At 44.7% G+C, this 23,318-nt stretch overlaps 1 protein-coding gene across 4 annotated transcripts in view; it reads right to left on the bottom strand.

Moving 5' to 3' along the window:
• The window catches only part of ZNF592 (zinc finger protein 592), a 45,063-nt gene that overhangs the window by 14,546 nt on the left and 7,199 nt on the right, over positions 1-23,318 (bottom strand). For all 4 annotated transcript variants that reach the window (XR_012661602.1, XM_075099718.1, XM_075099719.1 and 1 more), the window contains exon 4: positions 1,828-2,006. Coding sequence is in view for 3 of the 4 variants with exons in the window: in XM_075099718.1 (XP_074955819.1) it covers positions 1,828-2,006 (179 nt within the window). In the remaining variant the exon portion in view is untranslated. The remainder of the gene's footprint in view (positions 1-1,827; positions 2,007-23,318) is intronic.

Genomic DNA, 23,318 nt, shown 5'->3' with positions numbered 1-23,318 from the left:
TATAGTGAGAAGCTGCAGAAGTCAAGCTGACCCTGGGAAGGATTAAAAGAACTCCTCAGCTTTTCAGCTCTGTGAGTAACAAAAATGAAAGAAAAGAAGTAAAGTCGCTACGTGACCACAGGACAGATGCCACGGGTTATCTAGATGCAGTTCTGCAACTAAAATTTATTTCTTCTGTTTTCAACAATGCCAGTGACATCAACCCCACAGCAGAGACAGGCGAGGTAACAAGGATGGCACAGTCAGAAGTTCACCTGTCTGGTGGACTCAGTTTTCACAGATGAGTCTAAGCAGATGCGAATTAGAGAAGAGATTAAAGAAATTTAGCTTCTAGAGAAGCTGAGTAAACCTAAAAAATCCGTATGTATCATTCTTGAGTTCAGACTTGGTTTAGATCTTCATTAATGTCCCAGGCACAGAAAGCAGATATTTGCTAATGATATCTGAAGACGGATGGAAGCTCTTGTTGCTGACACAGATTAAGGCATCATAAAGATATTACTGTAATATATCTGGAATGAATAATGTTTTTAAAAAATGCCAGGTCATACACTTAAGAGTCACGACCAAGCTCTGCTGTATCCTGTGAGCCCATCAATTGGAAAGAGAGGAGAAAGGACTTGCACTGGACCACTGCTAAAAGACTGAGCTTCCTATATAATGCAGCCCAGGCCAGCGTAACACATTGAGATGCTGATGGGGATGCTGCACAAGCTGCTCAGCAAGATGACACTGTGTCTGCATTTAGGATTCTCAGGTGCCAGTGATTAGCTTTTCTGACATCTACTCCACTCCCATTTTTCCATCTCAGGGAAACCTTTTTTTCTTCCAGCTTTCCTCCTTCTCTCAGATTAACTCACTTTCAAACAGCCCAAGTATCACAGCCATTTAATTTGCAATGGAATTAATTCTTTGTTGTGGGCTGTGCCCTCAAATCAGATCCCACATGAAAACCCCTTATCTGCATAGAATTAAATTCGGAATTGGTTTGTTATGTATCTTGTCTCCACAGTTGAAAGAAAAAGCCCTTGAAAACCTAAGTGTGATTTCAGAACAAACGACACAGTGGAGGCTTCCTGAATCTGCAGGCATCTTAAAAGAACAACTCCAAGAGCAGAAATTGCCCTATTAATTTTAAATTTCAAAGTATTTAGTGGCAATCAGAGAAAAACCCGAATTTAAGAAATCTTTAAAGGTCACCTAGTCTCATCTCCCAAGCAAATATTCTGCATCTTAAGAGCTGTGCTTCAGCTGAGGTAATCTAAACATGCCAAGAAAAGGCTTGTAGGGAAAAGAAATGTCTTTTATAAAAGAATCAATTTGTTTAGAGAGAAGACAACACACACACATACACACCACCACATCCAGAACCTCGGGAGCCTTCCTCCATCTGTCTCAGTTCATAAGAAGTGGTTGGAGAGTTCTAGGGGGATATAAGAAAATAATCTATGCCCTTCTTGTGAAGGCACACATCCCTCAGTCCATTTTTACTGGCATAAATATAAGTTAAACCTTAAAGAGATTTCGAGAATTAAGATCTGCAGTCTTTTTATTGTAAATATCAATCCTGAGAGGCCCATCTGTAACACAAGTGTCTTTCAGCTTAAAGCTGCCTCAAAATAATTTCTGCTTTCAGAAACCTTCTCTTAAATCCATTTAGTAATTACCCATTTCAAATATGTTTTGTCATGCAGAAAACCACCCCAGGCCCAGGCTACATCCTCTGCTACATTTCTGCTGTAAGGAAGACACATTTCCAAAGATCTAAATCCAAGTTTCCTGCTCCCTCTCACCATCTTGGCACAGAGCCACTGGAGCCTCACAAACCTGAATCCGACTTTGCGGGAGTAATGCAGGCAGTTCTCCTTGACGTGAGTTTGGAAATAGGCAGAGCGGCAGACAGCTCCGCACTCCGGGCAGCAGTACGGGGACTTGTGAGCGTGGATCCTCTGGTGAGCGCAGTAACTGCACTGGTTGGGCAGCATCATCTGACACACTTGACACGTCTGATGGAAGAAAGGTTACATTAGTTAGTTATTCTCTATTTGCTTTTTCCATCCCCTAATTCACCCTAGACAACTTTCAGGTTTAGAGGAAGCTCCAGCACATTCCTCTAGTATTAGCATTAACTCTACAAAGCTCTTTGGCTAGCATCCTTATCATCTTTTTCCACAGCAACCCTAACAACTTCCAAAATTAGCCATTCCCAATGACAGTATCCGTTCTTAAACCATGTCCTCTGTGGTTTATTTTCTTTTTTTCCCCAAAAAAAAGGAAAAAAAAACCCTTTTACCTGTTAACTCTGAAGATATTCTGCCTGGTCACTGCTCTCATTTCAGCATTAAGGCACTTGAGAAGGAAAGCATGTTTCTCAACAAGACCCTGTCCCCCACCAAAATCACCCCAAAAAAGCAGGAAAACTTCATTATACCCCGACTCGAAACCCCTACTGCTGAACGCAGTGCAGTCCTTCCCCACCAAACCCACAGTTGTGTCTCTTGCAAAATTTCTTTGGACCAGATGAAATCTGAACTTTCAAAAACCACAAACCACATGTGCTATGATACTCTTGCAGAAACTTCTTGATAATTAGAAATGATGCAAAGACTCTTTCTCTCCCTGTTTCTGCACCCTTTATGAAATCCATTTTCTTCCCTACCCTTAGAAGGGCCTAACTGACTAGCAATACAGCTTTGCAGAAGCAGCATCATTTACTAGACTTGTAAAGTTTTTTATGCGGACCTATCATCCCAGTTTCAACACCTGTCAAACCTCTGCTCCCTTTCACAGGCATCTCAACTCTTCCGTATTGCTTCAAAGCCCAGGAGGGGCTCATCCCCTGCAGGATGCATGTTACTTGATCCTAGGCAGGAGTAGAGCTGAGCAGATACCAGCCCTCTGGCCTTGAGCCCTCTAGGAGCTCAAAATCTCTTCTGTCATTAAAAAACCCATACAAAATTACTCCTCTGCTCCTAACTCTAGCTTAAGAATTAACTACAGCATGCAGGTAATGATGGACTATCAAATCAGGTAATTTAACTACCTAATTTCTTCCGCTACAGTTAAAGAAGGTTATGAGGCTCATTAGATCAGAGGTGGTGAGAAGTTGTGCCAGAGGGTACGTCTGCATGATCAAACAAACCTTTTAACATAGCATGTGCCCACACAGATGGACCAAACCAAGTCCTGCAGATGTCACTGCTGGCAACCAGGGTAGAAACCCAGGACAGAAGCCTCTAAATCTAACAAAAAAAGTAAAATAAAATTAAGGGCCAACTCCATTTTCTATATCATTGCTATTTCATGCAGCATCTCTGTGATGTTCCACTGTGTAATGTCCATCAAGTAACTGTCAAAAACACTGGAAGTAATAGAAAGCATCATGTATAATAAAATGCAAAGCTATGACAAACCTGAAAAGGTTCATGGGGGGGAATTAGGCTCTAAAAGGAAACTGCAGAAATTGCCAAAACACATCAAAAGCCTCACACACATGATCTGAGACATGTTGCAACTTTAGAGGAGAAAAGGTTTCCCTAGGAAAGACAGAAATGGGTGGAAGAAACTGTATTGTAGGACCCCCACGCATGCACCCAAATGCAATTTAAATAAACTCAGGAGCATTTCAGCACTTCCCGAAATACCAAATAAGCCTCCTCATTTCAGCAAAGAAAAATAGCACTACTGAGCCATGGTCTGAGCCATGAAATATAAACGGGAATGGGAAAATGGGAAATAGAAAAGCCCCCAGGACCACTCTGTGAGCAGCTGAGCGGGACCTTAAATTCTCCAAAGTTCTCTCAAATCTCCAAATAAGAGCTACAAGAAGAAATTAATGTTTAGAACAGTTTTATTGTGTTTTACGGCATTTTTTTTTCTAACTGGATTTCAATTTCCAATGGGAAATTCAGCTTCTTGGCATTGTTAAAACAGGACTCCTCTTGCTTTGATCTCGCTTAATATTTAAGGCAGACTTGGCACAACTCAGTTGAAAGCACCTTTGTCCTTGTAGCTTAGCAAGAAACGCTTTCTCTCCAGATCCTGCCTTGTCAAAGCCAATTTAGTTTTTATTTTAAGTCTGCAAAAAGACTGTTTGGGGCTCATCTCTTCCTCCCCAGTATGCCATACCCACTGCCCCCAAAGGCACCCTGGCAATTGGCACACATTAAAAACATGAATTTTCACTGCTGTGTGTGCCTGTGCCGATCCCAAATATGCCAAAATTGCCTGATATTTAATGGGCTCCGTGCCTGGGCACTGTTGCCTGGGGATGTGCAGGCTATGGCAGAGGAGCAGTGAGCTCCCATCACCTCCCTCATTATGTGAAAGGCTCAGCAGGGACCAAAAATATGCTAATGCAGGGCAGAAAAATTTGGGGGACAGCTAGCAAGAGGCATCAAAACTAGTGGTTACCTTCAGGCTCTGCAGGAACAGGAAGCCTGCCAGACAGTGCGTACACAATATGGGAATAAAAAGCAAGACTCGGTGAGGATAAGGCTAAATGAATTTATTGCATCTGCAGATGCTAGGGAAGAAGCTGGAAGGGTTCCCACGCTGACACCATGCTCTGCAGGGAGGGCACAAAAAACCCCAGCCCTAGCCTCTGAGTTCAGATCGTCTTGTGGAAGAGACAAGAAGTTAGGGAGTAAACAGACAAAATGAAGAGTGATGAATCACCAGGATAAATCAGTAAGAATAAGGACAACTGTTATCTTTAACCAGCAATACTTCAGTACTTGGGAAAAGTCAATGCAGTTTCTCCCTTCCTGCTTCATGAACCCATTTGAGTTCTCCACAGGAGTCAACAACCATATCGGTAAGGAAGATCTGACCTGCAGATGGCTCAGGCTACCTGGATTTCCAAAATGGTTTTGCAACACCCCTCACTAAAGGTTTTTAAGGAAAGTAAGCTGCTGTGGCATAAGAGAGGGAGGGTTTTTGCATGGATAAATACGTAGAAGAAAGGAATAAACAGTTCTTTGATGGAGGAAGGTCCCAGGATGTTCTGCTGGGATTTGGGCTCTTCAAAATACTCTCAAAGTATCTGTGAAAGACAAATGAGCAGTAAAATGGCAAAGATTGATGAACATAGCCCAGTAACTCAGTATGTTACAGATATGGGCTGATCACGAAGAACTGCAGGACTGAGCAACTGGGTGATAAATTGGCAGGTTATGTTTGTCTATTGAATCAACCGAGGAATGCAGTAGAGTAGAACAGGTTCAGTGGATGAAAATAATTATAACCAGCATCTTTATGTTCATGCTCCTCCTTTTTTAACAGATGGCCAGAAATTCTGCCCAGTGTTGAGGAGGGTCTGCTCATCCATTTTACACCAGGAGCTGCTGCGTTTATCAGGAGCAAAAGGGCAACTGCATGTGGGCTCCCCCAGCGAAGGCTTCATCTTGGATACAGAGTGGCTTTTTCTTTTGCAACTATTCTGCTTTGTATGAGAAATTGTAACTTGGTTCCAGATGTCACATTTTTATCTCTCTCCTAGTTTTCCATGACTTTTCAAAGAAGTCTGGCAGCAATTTGAGACATTCATTAGTCAGTTATTTCTAAAGCATGTTACCAGGATATGAATCTGAGTTGTGTAATGTCTGTGTTGTTCATATACTCCCATAACCTACACTTGAATCAAGAGTTATTTATTACAAGTTTTCTTTAATTCCAGTTTGCCTGCCACATTTCATTTGGGCTTTTCTTCCAGAAGTCACATTCACACACGCACGCACACACACAAAAATGCTCAGAAGCTCAGCCGTTTCAGAACGCTTGATTTTATTCCCATTTTTAATTATTAGCTTCTTCAGAAGGGGGGAAAAAAATAAAGTACTCACTAAAGTAGAGTGAAGGTTGAAAAAACATACCGCTCCAAAAAAGTTCGTCTATTAAACCCAAACCTGTGGCCACAGAGGAGTTTGCAAATCAGGATATTTATAGTTAACACACAGTTTTGCTCTGGAAAGTGCCTGCGTGGAGGCAGTGCTGTTAGCCTTTCTCTTTCATTGAAAGGACTGACTACACAACTCAGCATCAGATTTGATCCATTTGTAAGCATGTTTTCTTCTAACCATGGGTGGTGCAAAGCACCCCAGGTCAGAGATTCAGAGCAAGCTCCATCTTCTCACACAGGTGTCCCACCAAAATTCCTGCAGCCAGTTTTCTCGCCCAGATAAAGCCTGTGAGCAGCAAGGGCACGATCCCCATCAATGCACCACTGAAAGATGAACTCAGGGCACAAAACTCTGCTTTCACTCACTCCCAAAGCACAAGTGGAAAGGGAAGTGGCTTCAGCACAAGCAAAGAAACTTTACATTGGTTTTAGAGCCTCTTTGCTGAGAGTTAAGTGATGTTGATTAAACTCACGACTATTTAAGAGATGGCCCCAGATTACAAGGGTCCTCCTTGATATGATCATCATGTAGCTTCAGCTAAAAACATAGGATTGCACTGACCTTAAGGGATGGGATCAGGGCTATGAAACAGAGGGAAAGGTTCATAAGCCTAATGATCTCTAAATTAAAAAAAAATTCTAAGGACTCAAAGTGAAACAGTTAGAGGTGAACAGAAATTATATTTTTAGAATGTAAATGTTTTTAAAAGTGCTTGTCCTTTACATATTCAAACCAAAAATTCCCTACCAGTGGTGCCCCAAAGCCCCAGTTCTTCCCAAATCCAGCCTTTTGCAAGCTTTAATTTTTCTACTTTAGGCAGACTGCCGGGGCAGCCGATATTTCTGGCAGCTGAGGGATCACAGGCAGTTAGAGATTAGCAGGGTGCTTCTGCTATAAAAAAAAATAGTGGTGAATTACTACTTAAAGTTAACCTTTAACTTTGCATTAGCTTTCACTTACTGCCTTACTGGGATAAATGCCAGCAACCTGCATCCTTCAGTGTAGATGCTCCAGTGTGTACCAGTGTGATGTGCTGGCTCTGGCAGCACGGCTGGTCTCAACATCTTCATCTCTGCAACTTCATGCTCCCCTCCCCCAACTCCCACCAGTACCACTGTTTGCTGGGCCACGCTAAAGTCAAGATCCAAATGCTTGGAGGATTATTTTTTATTTTGTTTATTTCAACAATCCTGTTTACAATGCTGCTACAGAAAATTTTACCAACGTTCAGCAGAAGTGGCGAGCAGAAAATTTATTTTCCTGTCATCATGATAACTAAACTATACTACTCCCCAGGCTCTCCTTAAATCAATAGGCATCATTGCATTAGCACTTTCAAATTGTAGACAAAAAAACCCCTAAAACAGAAACTCCAGATTATTAATTTTAAGAACAAAAATCTAGAAACAAACTGATACCCTAAAACCAGTGCATTCAAGTTTCAGTGACAGCATACGTGTCAAGTCCAGTCTTAATGTAGATGTTTAATCCTAATTAACACCTACAGACTCTTACATTATCATACCCAAGCACAGTAAAGATATTTTCATTTCCTTGGTTACAACTGCCTATTTTAAGAGCCAATGCCACTGAGGGAGTCTGTTTGGCCTTCAGCCTAAAGGACCTGACCACAAGATACCCTTCAATGGAAAACTTCTCCCATCCATTCTCTCTTCTGCTACCTCCAGCTTACTCTCTGTCACATCTATTCATCCTCAGCCTCATCACTGCATCCCACCTCCTCCAGTAAACCTTGCTCACTCTCATTTGTATTCCTGCACCTCACTCACTGCCCAACACTCCCAAACCTAGCATCCTCCTCAGACCTTCACCAAGACCAACTCCTACACACACATCTAAATCATCCCAAGATGCCAGGGTGCTTAAGCCTCAATAAAATAAAGCATTCAACTAAAACCTTATTCCCTGGAAATTGAGGTTGTTCAATAAAGACAAAATACATTTCTGTGTATGTGGAGAAATCCCTAGCTAAAACGTCAGTGTACACCTAGAAACTTGACAGTTTTAGGAAACAGAATGGAATTGCAATGGAAAAAAACACTCATATCACACATCTTGGACAATGATGCACCAAATAAGCTTAATTCTGAATTTCCTCAGTCTGCACCTCTTTTCTGTTTATGATTTCAGCTGTAATTTCAAGAATTTCAGTTTCCACATCTTTTCTTCTGACCCACTGTACTGGGTTTACGTGGCAAGGTTTTGGTAGTGGGGGGCTGCAGGGGTGGCCTCTGTGAGAAGACACAGAAGCTGTCCCCATGTCAGACAGAACCAGCTCCAAGATAGACCTGTTGTTGGCCAAAGCTGAGCCCATCAGCAATGCTGGTAGTGCCTCTAGGTAACATATTTGTCATGGTTTAGCCGACAACTCAGCCCCACACAGTTGCTCGCTCACTCCCCCACCAGTGGGATGGGGGAGAGAATCAGAAGGGTAACGCTCGTGGGTTGAGATAAGAACAGTTTAATAATTAAAATAAAATTTAAAAAACAACAACAAAAATGCAATGGAAAAGAAAACAACAAGAGGTGCAAAACCTGGGGGGGGGGATGGGGGAGGAGAGGGAAGGGGAATGAACCACCGAAACAAACCGCACGTGACGCAGCCACTCACCGCCCACCGACCCGCCACCGCGCCTCCCTGAGTCACAACTGCCCCCCTTAATATACTGGTCATGGTGTCACATGGTATAGATTGAACATGCCATTGGCCAGTTGGGGTCAGCTGCCCCCACCATGGCCCCGCCCCTCCCAGCCAGAGCGCGGGAAGCTGGAAAGGTACCCGACCACCACAGTGAAGAGAATTAACCCCTTCTCAGCCAAAACCAGCACAATATTTAACAAAGGGGAAAAAATGCTGTGAGGCAGCTGGGAGAGAAGAGTGAGAATATGTGAGAGAGACAGCCCTACAGACACAAAGGTTGATGAAGAAGGAGAGGGAGGAGGTGCTCCCAGCACCAGAGCAGAGGTTCACCTGCAGCCCACAGTGAAGACCATGGTGAGGCAGGCTGTGCCCCTGCAGCACATGGAGGTTAATGGTGATGGAGCAGATGTCCACCCGGCAGCTTGTGGAGGACCCCATGCTGGAGGTGGTGGATGTCCCCTGAAGGAAGCTGCAGCCCATGGAGAACCCACACTGGAGCAGGCTCCTGGCAGGAGCTGCAGCCCATTAAGAGGAGCCCATACTGCAACAGGTCTTCTGGCAGGACTTGTGACCCCATGGGTACCCATGCTGAAGCAGTCTATTCCTGAAAGACTGCACCTCATGGAAAGGAGACCGCGTTGGAGCACTCTGTGAAGAACTGCAGCCTGTGGGAAGGACCCATGTTGGAGAAATTGGTGGAGGACTGTCTCCTGTGGGTGGAGCCAACCCCATGCTGGAGCTGGGAAAGAGCGTGAGGAGGAAGAAGCAGCAGGACAATGTGTGATGAACTGACCACAAACCCCATTCCCCGACCTCCTGCACTTCTTAGGGGGAGGAGGTGGAGAATGCAGGAGTGAAGCTGAGCCTGGGAAGAAGGGAGGGGTAGTGAGGGGGCGGTGTTTTAAGATTTGGTTTTTATTTCTCATTATCCTACTCTGATTTGGCTGGCAATAAATTAAATGGCAATATTAAACCCTCTGCTCTTCCCTCTACCCCGCAGGGCTTATTGCTATCCATCTGTCAATTGCAATGCCCATCTCGCAGCCTCTCAACTCGGCTTCTTCCTTCTGATCTTGTACTTCTTTGTGCCTTGTATCCCATCAAAGACAGTCCCACAGCTCTTCAAATACCAGTTTTGCTATGATCTTCACCAATCACTTTGGGTTTTCACCGATTCTCTTCCTACTTGACCAACGGTTTATTTGCTGATCCCAACTCAAAGATTTCAGCTCTTGCTCCAGAAAGAAGACATAGAGTAAACTCCTCCACTCCTTGCTTCCAACAGCCTCTCTCAGGCCCCATCACTACCAGTGGCTTCTTGTTTCCTGGGATTTCATAACTGGTTTATGCCAAATGAATGAGTGCCTGCCACCCAAGGGACAGTCCCAGAATCACAGAATCACAGGTTGGAAGGAACCTTCGGAAGTCATCTGGTCCAACCTCTGCTCAGATAGGGCCACCTAGAGCCAGTTGCCCAGGAACATGTCCAGATGGCTTTTGAATACCTCCAAGGATGGAGACTCCACAACCTCCCTGGGCACCTTGTGCCAGTGCTCGGTCGCCATCACAGTCAAAAAGTGTTTCCCAATGTTCAAAGGGAACCTCATGTGTTTCAGTTCGTGACTGTTGCCTCTGGTCCTGGCACTGGACACCTCTGAGAAGAGCCTGGCTCCATCCTCTTTGCACCCTCCCTTCAGGTATTTATATGCATTGATGAGATCCTCCCCAGACCTTCTCTTCTCCAGGATGAACAGTCCCAGCTCGCTCAGCCACTCTTAACATATGAGGTGGTCCAGCTGCTTCATCATCTTGGTGTCCCTTTGCTGGACTCCCTCCAGTATGTCCATGTCTCTCTTGTACTGGGGAGCCCAGCGCTGGACACAGCACTCCAGCTGTGGCCTCACCAGTGCTGAACAGAGGGGAAGGATCACCTCCCCACATCTACTGGCAACACTCCTAATGCAGCCAGGACACCATGTGCCTTCTTTGCAGCATGGCCACATTGCTGGCTCCCGGTCAACTTGGTATCCACCTGTCATGGTTTTAGCTGGGATAGAGTTAATTTTCTTCACTCTAGCTGGCATAGTGCTGTGCTTTGAACTTAGCATGAAAGAAAAGTTGAGATCCCGAACACCTACAATACATTGCTGACAGCATCGTGTGGGGCAATACAGAAGCAGCAGTTTTTGAGAAAGGGAAGAAAACAGTCCAAATCCTTATGAAGGCCGGTTTTGCCATAAAACAAAGTAAAGGGACCCGCACAAGAGATCCAGTTCTTAGGAATCAAATGGCAAGATGGTCATCATCAGATCCCCATGGATGTGATCTACAAAATAGCAGCCATGTCTCCACCAACTAGCAAAAAGGAAACACAAGCTTTCTTGGGCATTGTGGGTTTTTGGAGAATGCATATTCCACATTACGGTCTGATCATAAGCCCTCTCTGTCAAGTGACCCAGAAGAATGATTTCAAACGGGGCCCTGAGCAACAACAAGCCTTTGAACAGATTAAACAGGAGATAGTTCATGCAGTAGCTCTTGGGCCAGTCCAGGCAGGACAAGATGTAAAGAATGTGCTCTACACTGCAGCCGGGGAGAATGGCCCTACCTGGAGCTCCTGGCAGAAAGCGCCAGGGGAGACCCGAGGTCGACCCCTAGAGTTTTGGAGTCGGGGATACATGAAGGGGTTTGAGCGGCTTCAGAAGTGGTTGGTACTGAAGCTCAGTTGCTCCTGGCACCCCGACTGCCAGTGCTGAGCTGGATGTTCAAAGGAAACGTCCCCTCTACACACCATGCAACTGATGCTACATGGGAGTAAATGGGTTGCACCGATCACCCAGCAGGCTCGAGTAGGAAACCCCAGTCGCCCAGGAATCTTGGAAGTGATTATGGACTGGCCAAAAGGCAAAGACTATGGAATATCACCAGAGGAGGAGGTGACACGTGCTGAAGAAGCCCCACTGTATACCAAACTGCCAGAAAATGAGAAGCAATACACCCTGTTCACTGATGGGTCCTGTTGTCTTGTGGGAAAGCACCGGAGATGGAAGGCTACTGTGTGGAGTCCTACACGACAAGTAGCAGAAACTGCTGAAGGAGAAGGTGAATCAAGCCAGTTTGCAGAGGTAAAGGCCATCCAGCTGGCCTTAGACATCACTGAATGGGAAAAGTGGCCAGTGCTCTACCTTTATAGTGACTCCTGGATGGTGGCAAATGCCTTGTGGGGCTGGTTACAGCAATGGAAGCAAAACAACTGGCAGCGCAGAGGCAAACCCATCTGGGCTGCCACACTGTGGCAAGATATTGCTGCCCGGGTAGAGAATCTGGTTGTAAAGGTACGTCATGTGGATGCTCATGACCCCAAGACTCGGGCCACTGAAGAACATCGGAACAACCAGCAGGTAGATCAGGCTGCCAAGACTGAAGTGGCTGAGGTGGATCTGGACTGGCAGCATAAGGGTGAACTATTTCTAGCTCGGTGGGCCCATGACACCTCAGGCCATCAAGGGAGAGATGCAACATACAGGTGGGCTCGTGATCGAGGGGTGGGCTTGACCATGGATGTTATCACACAGGCTATCCACGAGTGTGAAACATGCGCTGCAATCAAGCAAGCGAAGCGGGTAAAGCCTCTGTGGTATGGGGGACGATGACTGAAATATAAATATGGGGAGGCCTGGCAGATTGACTATATCACACTCCCACAGACCCGCCAAGGCAAGTGCCATGTGCTTACAATGGTGAAAGCAACCACTGGCTGGCTGGAAACATATCCTGTCCCCCACGCCGCTGCCCGGAACACTATCCTGGGTCTCAAAAAACAAGCCCTGTGGTGACATGGCACCCTAGAGAGAATGGGGTCAGACAACGGGACTCATTTCCGAAATAACCTCATAGACACCTGGGCCAAAAAGCACAGCATTGAGTGGGTGTATCACATCCCCTATCACGCACCAGCCTCTGGGAAAATCAAAAGATACAATGGACTATTAAAGACTACACTGAGAGCAATGTGGGGTGGTACATTTAAACACTGGGATACACATTTAGCAAAGGCCACATAGTTAGTCAACACGAGGGGATCTGTCAAGCGAGCTGGCCCTGCCCAGTCAGAACCCTTACGTACTGTGGCAGGGAATAAAGTCCCTGTAGTGCACACAAAAAGTATCCTGGGCAAAACAGTCTGGGTTCTTCCTGCCTCAGGCAAAGGCAAACCCATTCATGGGATTGCATTTGCTCGAGGACCTGGGTGCACTTGGTGGTGATGCGGGAGGATGGAGGAGTCCCGTGTGTACCTTAAGGGGATTTGATTTTGCGTGAAAACAGCCAATGAACTGAATAATATGCTGTTAATTGCTGTATAATGTTTTATGTCATCACTACTATGGTTGCTATATGCCATATCAATGGTATCATGGTGGGAATCTCCCAAACTAATAATAATTTAAAAGTGAACTTTCAATTGAACCAAGTAAAGTGCAGCAGTGATAGAACAAGGACTAACAGTGCAGCGGTGATGGAACAAGGACTGACTTCAGCATGCAACAATCCAACACCATACACAGCACCTCTCTGAAAGACTCTTACAATAGATGGAACCCAAAGTCATGGACTAAATGAACTCAGTGGACATTTCACAGACATTTTACAGGGGTGGTCCATAGACTAGAGGAATGATAAATGAAATCTGTACATTCTGTTAAAGGATGAGAAGGCAGGTAGGGATTATCGAAATTCTATTGGACAGTATGGGACCTGAGGATGATGTAAATTATATGGAATAAGGGGTGGATACTGCCACAGTTTTAGCTGGGATAGAGTTAATTTTCTTCACTCTAGCTGGCATAGTGCTGTGCTTTGAACTCAGCATGAAAAAAATGTTGAGATAACATACAGATGTTTTGGCTGTTGCTGGGTAGTGCTTGTACTAGTCAAAGACTTTTCCAGCTTCCCATGCTCTGCCGGGTGCACAAGAAGCCGGGAGGGGAGGGGGCACAGCTAAGAGAGCGGATTCAAACTGACCAAAGGGATATTCCATATCATGTAACATCATGCCCAGTGTGTTACCGGGGAGGAGCTGGCCAGGGGAGGGAGGCAGCAATCGCAGCTCAGGGAGGGGCAGCATTGGTCGGCAGGTGGCGAGTGGCTGTATCGTTTGTGTTTCTGTGGGTTTTTTTTCTTTTTGTTTTCCTTTTCCATTTTATTATATTATCATTACTGTCATTATTATCATAATCATTATTATAATTATTATTTTATGGTAATTATTGAACTGTGCTTATCTCAACCCACAAGTTCTTTTTCTCTTCCGATTCTCTTCCCTATCCCACAGGGGTGGGGGAGTGAGCGAGCGGCTGAGTGGTGTTTAGTTGCCAACTGAGGCTGAACCACAACACCACCAGGACCCCCAGGGCCTTTTCTGCAGCACTGCCTCCCAGCAGGGTGGCCCCCAGCATATATTGCTGCATGGAGTTGTTCCTCCTGAGGGGCAGGACATTGCACTTCTTGTTGAACATCATGAGGCTCCTGTTGGCCCGTTTCTCCAGTCTGCCAAGGTCCCTCTGGATGTCAGCATGACCCTCTGTTTTACCAGCCACTCCTTCCAGTTTTGTGTCATCTGCAAACTCACTGAGGGTATGCTCTACCCCATCATTGAGATCATTAATGAAGATGTTGAACAGGACTGCACTTAGTACTGACCCCTGGGGTACACCACTAGTTACCGGCCGCCAACTAGACTTCGCACCACTGATCACCACCCTCTGAGCCTGACCATTCACCCAGTTTTCAATCCACCTCACTGCCTGCTCATCCAGCCCATACTTCATCAGCTTCTCTATGAGGATCCTATGGAAAATAGCATCAAAAGCCTTAATGAAGTCAAGGTAGACAATATCCACTGCTCTCCCCTCATCTCCCAGGGCAATACTTTCAGCATAGTGGGTTACTGGCTCAATCAAGCATGACCTCCCCTTGGTAATCTATCCTGATTATCTTCACATCCTTCCAAGTGCCTGGAAATGGTTCCCAGGATTAATTGATCCATCACCTCCCCAGGGACTGAGGTGAGACTGATCAGTCTGTACCTTCTTGGATCCCTCTTCTTGCCACTTTTCAAAGATAGGAGTGATATTTGCTTTCCTCCAGTCTTCAGGCACCTCTCCTAATCACCATAATTGTTCAAAGATTATCATGAGCAGCTTCGCAATGATATCCGCCAGCTCCCTCAGCGCTCATGAGTACATCCCATCAGGGTCCATGGACTAGCATATGTCCAGTTTAAGTATTCCTTGACCAGTCTCCAGGTCCTTATATTCCCAAAGGCTGATCCTGCTAGTAAAGACTGAGGTGAAGGAGGCATTCAGTACCTCAAGCCTCTTCCATGTCCTGTGCCAGCAGGTCCCCACCCTATTCAGCCACATTTCCCCTAGTTGTCCTTTTGCTACTTATCTACTTACAAAAGCCCCTCTTGTTGCCTTTGACATCCCCACCAGATTAGATTCCAGGTAGGCTTTGGCTTTCCTACATCATTGCTGCATACTCAGATAGTGTCTCCACTTTCCTCCCAGGTTACTTTTCCCTGCTTCCACCTTCTGTACACCCCCTTTTTAAGTCTGAGCTTTGCCAAGAGATCCTTGTTCATCCATGCACGCATTGTGGTGTTTTTACATGACTTGCTGTTTGTTGGGATGGACTGCTCATGAGCACCTCTCATCCCTCCAAGGCCTTATCCCATAAGACTGTTTGAAGCAGACCCCTAGAGAGACCAAAGTCTACTCTCCTGAAGTACAGTGTTGTAATCTTGATTTTTGTCCTCAGGACCCTGAACTCTACTATCTCATGGTTACTGTGTTCGACCTTCATATCCCTAACAAGCCCTTCCTTGTTGGTGAGTATAAGATCCAGCAGAGTACCTCTCCTCATTTGCTCCCCTATCTCTTGGGTCAAGAAATTGTTATCAATGCTGTCTAGGAACCTCCTGCACTGTTTGCACCCTGCTGGGTTGTACCACTAGCATATATCAAGGTGGCTGAAGTCCCCCATGAGGACTGGGGGCTGTGAATGTGAGGCCATTTCTAGCCATCTGTAGAAGGCCTCATTCACTTGTTCTTCCTGGTCAGGTGGCCTATACCTGACATCCACACTGGTCAGCTCTTTAAACCTGACCCATAGGCTCCTCATCCATCCCCAGGCAGAGCTCCAGGTACTCCAGCTGCTGCTTCACATAAAGGACTATTCCACTTCCTCACCTTCCTGGCCCGTCTATCCTAAAAAGCCTGTGTCCCTCCAACACAACACTCCAGTCATGTGAGCCATCCCACCACACGTCTGTAACATCAATAAGATCAGAGTCCTGCAACAGATCTCCAGTACCTCATGTTTATTCTCGTGCTGCATGCATTAGAATTAGACACTTCAGAGGGGCATCTCCTCCTCACACCTTTTCCCCTCATTGGCAGTATTGAGCAGACCACCACTTGGGACCCATGTGCCTGCCCATCACCCCCAGAGCTCTGCAGTCACTTTTGATACCCTCCTGGTTGCCCTTGGCAGAATCACTGGTGCCCACAGGGAAGAAGAACAGGGGAGCATGAGCCTTCCTTTTGGTGCCAGAAGACACCAGCTTCCAGCCTCAGCTTCCAGCCTACCTGGGACAGACTCTGCCTTTTTCTCCAGTTGTCCCCTCCTTCTTGCTCTCACCCATGTCTTGTCCCCCCATTTGTACCCATGCTCATTACGCTCTTCCCCCAAGCTGGTCTCAGTCCCCCAGGGGCTGCAGAATCACCAGGGCCAGGCAAGCAAGCATGGGTGGTAAAGGAGGAGAGGCAGGATTGTCACCTTGCGTGGCAGCAGATCACACACTGATTTAAGCAGACCATGGAGCTGTACTCTAGCTTTTCTTCCCTCCCTAACCTCTCCTCCTACTCATCCTGACTACTCTGTTTTGACCTCAGGGTGCAGGCTCTTGTTCCTATCCTGCCACTCATCTCTTTGTATGTGCTCCCAGCGATCCCTGCCTGGAGCTCCATTCCCTCAACAAGCTTCCATCATAACATCCTCCATCCCTTTGCTTCTACAAAATCCAGAGGGAAAATTTCCATATAAAACAAAATCTGTCCTCACTAGTACCTAAGGACGGCACTAATCACCCTTGGTTTCGGAGAGGGAGAAAGCAATGCTTTATGGGGCCAAGGGATTTTTTTTTTAAATGTACAATCCTCGTATTTTCTACATCAAAACATGAACATGGCGGGGGGGGGGTGGCGGCGGCGAAGAACAAATAGCAAAGATATGGCTGCTGTCTGTCTTGCTTGCTACTTTGCTTCTGGGAAACTACCAGTGCAGCATGTGGTCCTACTAGCTTCTGGCAAGTTTTAGCCAATAAATTAAAAAACATTGATTAAAGAGAGGGAAAGAAGAAGAAAAAGAAAAGGCAGCAATGAAACTGCTTTTAAATAACTCCAGTGTAGGTGGTGTGTAAACAGGATATGTCATGACTCATTTAAAAATTCTTATTGGTCAAATAAAGGGCTACAGAAGAAGAAAAAGAGGGGGGAGAACAAAAGCACAAAAGTGCAAGAAAATTCAGAGGTCCTTAGTTTATATTTTTTACTTTATTCAAGTTTCTAGCTACCTCGGTGGATTTGGGGTGGTCAAGTCAAAAAAAGATCAAAAAAAACCCAACTAAAAAAATATCTCTGGTACCAGTAGATGGACAATTATGCCCAAGAGGTTCAGGAAGTATTCTGAATTCTTGCACGTTACTGTGCACTGGTCTGCCTTGCCAAAAAAACAAATAAGCTCCATCTCAAAACCTGTTTGCGTCTTTTGTTTATTACTTCTGCTGCAAATCTCTTCCAGAATTCACTTCTCTGATGGTTACAGACCATCCTTTAATTTTCCATGTAAATTTATTTCAGTCTGTTCTTGCATTATTGTTGCCCCTAATTATAAAAAGCTCTTTTCTATAAAGATCACACCGGATACAGAACATCCTCTGTATCCACTCTCACTATTTAAGGAAAAGCACATCTAAAACAATGGCACCAGGAGCTGCATTGGTTTTGTTCATCTCCTGTAATTTGAGCCCAGCCCTGAACAGGCTACAAAAAAAAAAACTTTCTGATGCTGATAAACTACACAGGGTGATCCCTGCAAGTACAGGAAGCATTTCTTTTTTCCAGATTTAGTTTCTGATGGGAAAAAAGTGCCACAACCCTCACCTTAATGCGTGTCTATTACAGTACTGAAGAAAACCACCCTAATTTACCTGGTATTTGACAAGCTAAACTCATGAAGGTTGTTTAATTTCCCCTCAAGCAATCATCCTTCCATTTCCCTCATCATTCTCCCCTCACTTATTCCAGTTTATCCTTGATAAACAAAGCAATACATTCTTTCCCCAGCTCGGTTATCTCTAGCAGTGACCGGGAGTGTTAACGCAACCCTTACCGGTACTGCAGGTAAACATAAATCCCCTGCACAACTGTCATCTTGGTCATTCAGACTCTTCTCGTGATCAAACACACACATCCTGCTTTTCAGTTGCTTCATTCTATTCCTACTTGGTCTTCAAGATCATCTAGATCCTCCTGTAAAATATTCCCAGTTTTCCATGATTTCTTACTCTGTTGGTTCAGCAAATTTTATCTACACATTCATCCTCCAAGGTCCTTAATACAATCATTAACTGCAGATGTATCCTAATGCCATCCCTCGAGAAGTCTTACAAGCAACCTGTCTCCAGTTGCAGTTACCTCCCTTCTACCTGGTTCTGCTCCAACCCCATAATTCAACCTCTTCAGTACAGCCATTCCTCACAGGGCACTCTTAACACCCATCCCACTGAACATCAAGAAGATTAGGATCTACCCATTCCTCTACTCCAAAAATAAATTACAGAAGATGTATATCAGATTAATTTGCATAAACTGCACTATTTAATCATATCCTTCTTTACCCTAAAAAACATTTTTGCTCTAGAAGGTAACACTGCTGTAATCAGACCAAACAGACCTGAAGTTACACGAAACGCTTGCTAACACTTTCTGAACATCTGGACAAGCATAATGCCTACATGCAGCACAGCTTCTAGTTTGATCAAAATCCAACTTACCAGATATTAAAATTCACATACTGCTTACTTCTTGCAGTTCTGCACTTGAAAAGTGGTAAACAGATCCCATCAAGTGACTTGATTCACAAGCTTGCAAAAATTGCAAAATTGGCCTCACTAGTCTCCAAAAAAGTAACTGATACATTAAGATGATCCACTCAAAACACATATCCAGTAAATCCAGTTCTGTCTATTTCTGAAGTGGATTAGCTCACAGTTTGCAAAGCCTGCATCCTCACTGTAAGCCACAGAGATCCCATTTATTTGGCTGAGATGAATTGCCTACATCTTATGCATACTCTATATAAAAATAAGCCAGGTGGGATTTCCCTGCTATACTTTGAAAAATGGCAATCATGTAGCCACTGCAAGTCCAAAATGTAATATTAAGGTCAATCTTTCAATCATTTTTCTAAAGGTCTTTTCATTCCACCTTCTCAACCACAGCATCATCCCCCTTTCTTCCCCTCACTTGCTCCAAATCTCCTTTCCCTGCTGTCCAGACCACATCCATATCTATCTGCCTTCCTCCAAAACAACTATGACCCAGCCACATCATTCTCATTTTGGCCACACCTAGGAAACTCATTTACTGGTTATCAGTCCTATTAATATGGGCTTCACCCAAGGCCATGCAGAAAGATAAGACCAAGTACTTCCCAAGCCACCAACCAGAACAAACCGAAAACCCAAAAATCACCTTTTAAACAGCTACAGTAAACATGAAGATGTCAAAGCAATTCACAAAGTCATGGTAAGATATTCCAATTAAAGTGAGAAGTCTTAAGTATCAACACAGGATAAGTTTTCTTGTGGAGCAGAACCAGCTTAGCCTGTTCCCCCTCTCCAATCCAATCATTCCTGCTCCTTACTGCAGCCTGCTCATTCTTCTGCTTCTGGATAACTGAAAACATAATATTGAAAAATAAGTCTTTTTCCTGCTATTTCTTTTCTTTATCAACCCTTCCTTCTCAGCAAGGTGACACACACATTCCATACCATGCCTAAAGGCTTTTGAGTTAAAAGCATGACAACTGAGCACTTCAAAGTCTGCTCAGTTTCTCAAGTTATGGTCATGTTAGACGTGCATGTCATGGTTAACAGTCCAGATTTGGTGTCATTTAACAGAAGAGCTTCTAAGAACATCAATCAAAAATCCACCTAGCTTATCTTCCATAGGTCAGGGGTCTCTATCTTCTAGTACAAATCCAGGTGCTGCAGATAAATCACTTTTACCCTTCATCTTCAGCTAAAGATGCTCTTTCACTTATCCATTCATCTATCCTATTGACAGTTTCCCATAACATCCTCATAGACAAGCTAAGGAAGTGTGGGTTAGATGAGAGAACAGAGAGGTGGATTGAGAAGTGGCTCAACAACATAACTCAGAGGGTCGTGATCAACAAGGCAGAGTCTGGTTGGAGCCCTGTAACTAGTGATGTTTCCCAGAAGTCTGTGCTGGGTCCAGTCCTCTTCAATATATTCACCCATGACCTGGATGAAGGGATAGAGTCAGCAAGTCCACTGACAATACCCAAGCTGGGAGGAGTGGCTGATATGCTGGAAAGCTGTGCTGCTATCCAACAAGACCTGGACAGGCTGGAGAGCTGGGCCAAGGGGAACCTCATGAAATTCAACAAAAGCAAGTGCAAGGTCCTGCACCTGGGGAGAAACAACCCATACACACAGGTTGGGGGCTGAACTACTGGAAAGCGCTCTGTTGAGAAGGACCTGGGAGTGCTGGTGGACAGCAAGCTGACCCTGAGCCAACAATGTGCCCTTGCGCCCAAGACAACCAATGGTACCCTGAGTGCATAAAAAGCAGTGTGGCCAGCAGGTCAAGGGAGGTTATCCTCCCCCTCTATTCTGCCCTGATGAGAGCACATTTGGAGTACTGTGTCCAGTTTTGGGCCCCCCAGTTTAAGAAGGACAGGGAACTGCTTGAACAAGCCCAGCAGAGAGCTACCAAGATGATCAGGAGACTGGAGCATCTCCCTTATGAGGAAAGGCTGAGAGATCTGGGTTTGTTCACCCTAGAGAAGACTGAGGGGGGATCTTATCAGTACTTATAAATATCTAAAGGGTGGGTGTCAGGACAATGGGACTGGACTCTTTTCAGTGGTGCCCAATGACAGGACAAGGGGCAATGGGCACAAGCTGGAACAGAGGAAGTTCCACAACATGAGTAAAAACTACTTTACTGTGAGGGTGACAGAGCAGTGGCACAGGCTGCCCAGGGAGGTTGTGGAGTCTCCTTCCCTGGAGACATTCAAAACAAGCCTGGATGTGGTCCTGTGCCCTGTGCTCTAGGTGTACCTGCTCAAGCAGGGGGGTTGGACAAGATGATCTCCAGAGGTCCCTTCCAACCCCTACCATTCTGTGATCCTTCCCAAGAATTCCTACTTCAGGACAATCTGGTACCAGGCACCTGATAATAGGATATATAAAAAACCAGGCACCCAGATGATGAGCTGTAGGCCTTAATACAGTGGGGACCTGCCCTTCTGTATTTTGAAGCTCTTCAAAAGGCATAAGTCAAACCATAGCTTTATGTAGAAAATATCAAGATACTCCATACTTTCTCAAGGAGGCTTGGGAAAGAGTTTGTGTCCGAATTCTGGGACTGAATAAAAAATTAAAAGAAAATTCCAAAACTAGAGTACAATTTTTTGTTAGCTTTAAGAAATTATGACCACCTCTCCCCCCACCCCATATAGTTACTTCTAAACCAACATTTCAATACAGTGAGAAAAATGTCAGGTATGGAGGATGAAATACACACCGGTTTTTGCTCAAATGCGCAAAATTATGATAAATACTCGATAATTAGTCTCTTGAGAGTCGGGGATGTGGTTCATGTCTGAGCTTGCCCACAACTATTAATACCACCTCCGCATCCTGGCAGATTGTCCTGCAACAGCAGCGTGTGCTGGATCAAGCCTGGGTACAACACTACCGCTCGTGTACCTTGGTTTTTTAACTGGAAGTACCAGTATATAAATCAATGCCTTCTGCCCGGTGGATGTAGTGGTTTTGATCCACTACTGGGGGCACTGAAATTTTTTTTTTGTATTGAATACAGATGTTATATCAATGTCTTCCTCAGCAACACAATTTCTGCCACTGCCACAAAAACCAAGTGATGTGATGCAACTCTGGAGATGGAAACCAGAGAGAACAAGAAGATAAGAGGACAGGAATATTTTTCAACTGCTTCTACTAGCTGCAAAAGCGTTTGAAAAAAATCAATCGCTCAATCATCTCCAGCTCCTACCAACACCCCTTTTTTCTGACCAAAATAAAAATAGCAACCCAAGAAATTAGTTTCATTAACGCAGAGTCAGGCATATCTACAGCATCTTCTCAGAATGGGTTGGGCTGGTTTATGTCTTCCTATTTTGGAAGCTTATGATGCATACTCCAACAGCCTTACCTACATCCTTCTCACATCTTGGTTAATACCACGTTCATTAAGAATTACTATTTCCATTAGAAACATAACAGTTTTGTTGAAGCAGATGTTCCAGGAACAGCATGGAGCACCACTGGGCAGTCTGGAGGACAGCAGATACAGTGGAAAAGGACTCCCAGCAACAAGAGGATAAATGCATGCATTCCGTTGAGTATAAGCATGGGAAGATCAAACAGGGAGGAGATGGTTTTACAAGCTCTAATGTCACCTCTCTTTTCCAGTTTTTCAGTGCTTCTATTTAGAAAAATACTACAAAAATGATCTCACATCTAGCAGACCTAACTCGAAGTGAGAGGCTTAAACTCTTTTATTGGTTAAGTTACAGAATAAATTATTTTATTAAAGGCTAAAAATACTTACTATCAGACATTCTTTCTCTCTTTAAGGAGCTCTTGAATTGTTAATCCCACAGCAAAAATAGGAAATACATTTTTAATGCAACTGATTAACATTTTAGCTCACTTCGGATCACTTGTTGTATCCCTTCACCTGAAGCTTTTAATTCCAGACTGCTGACATTTCCTAAAAATGCTTTATAGTTGAAAAGTAAGTTATGGTGTTCATGGAGCATAGCGCTCACTGGTATGCCTCAAGCAAGAAACTTGATTACACGGCCACACCAATCCCTTCTGGCCTCACCGTTTTTCATGACATAAAAACCATTCAGCCATGATTTTTTTTTTTTTTTTTTTTTTTTTTTGCTGCTGCTGAATTTAAGATAAAGATGAAGCACCTAAACAGCACCACAGTGACCTCAGTACTCCTGCAAGCCATTTAACGAGCAAAGGGAGGCTCTGGAGCATGCAGGTACTACAATAGCCATGGCAGACACAAGCAGTCATCTCCCTGAACATCTCGTGCTGGCATGGAGTCCTTGTTCGTGAAGCCTGTGGAGGAGACTACTGGGAGCCTACCAGCTCTGCCAGCAGCCAGACCAACACAGAAAGCTTTCACCTCATCTAAAGAGATACGGGGAGAGGTTTCCTCCTCCTGTTCAACTTCAGCTTGGTTTATACTTAAACGCAATTGACCATATCCTCCAAAATAAAAATAAAAAACATAAACAAAGCGTATGGTCTTGATGTACAATGAAGAGCATCTGGTCCTCTTCATCAGTAGAGACCCAAGCTGGAGTTTGAAAGGGGTTTCAGACCCCCTGCCTGCACC

Source organism: Phalacrocorax aristotelis, chromosome 7 (genome assembly GCF_949628215.1).
Source record: "Phalacrocorax aristotelis chromosome 7, bGulAri2.1, whole genome shotgun sequence".
NCBI lineage: Eukaryota > Metazoa > Chordata > Aves > Suliformes > Phalacrocoracidae > Phalacrocorax > Phalacrocorax aristotelis.
This window is presented reverse-complemented; position numbering and strand designations above follow the sequence as displayed.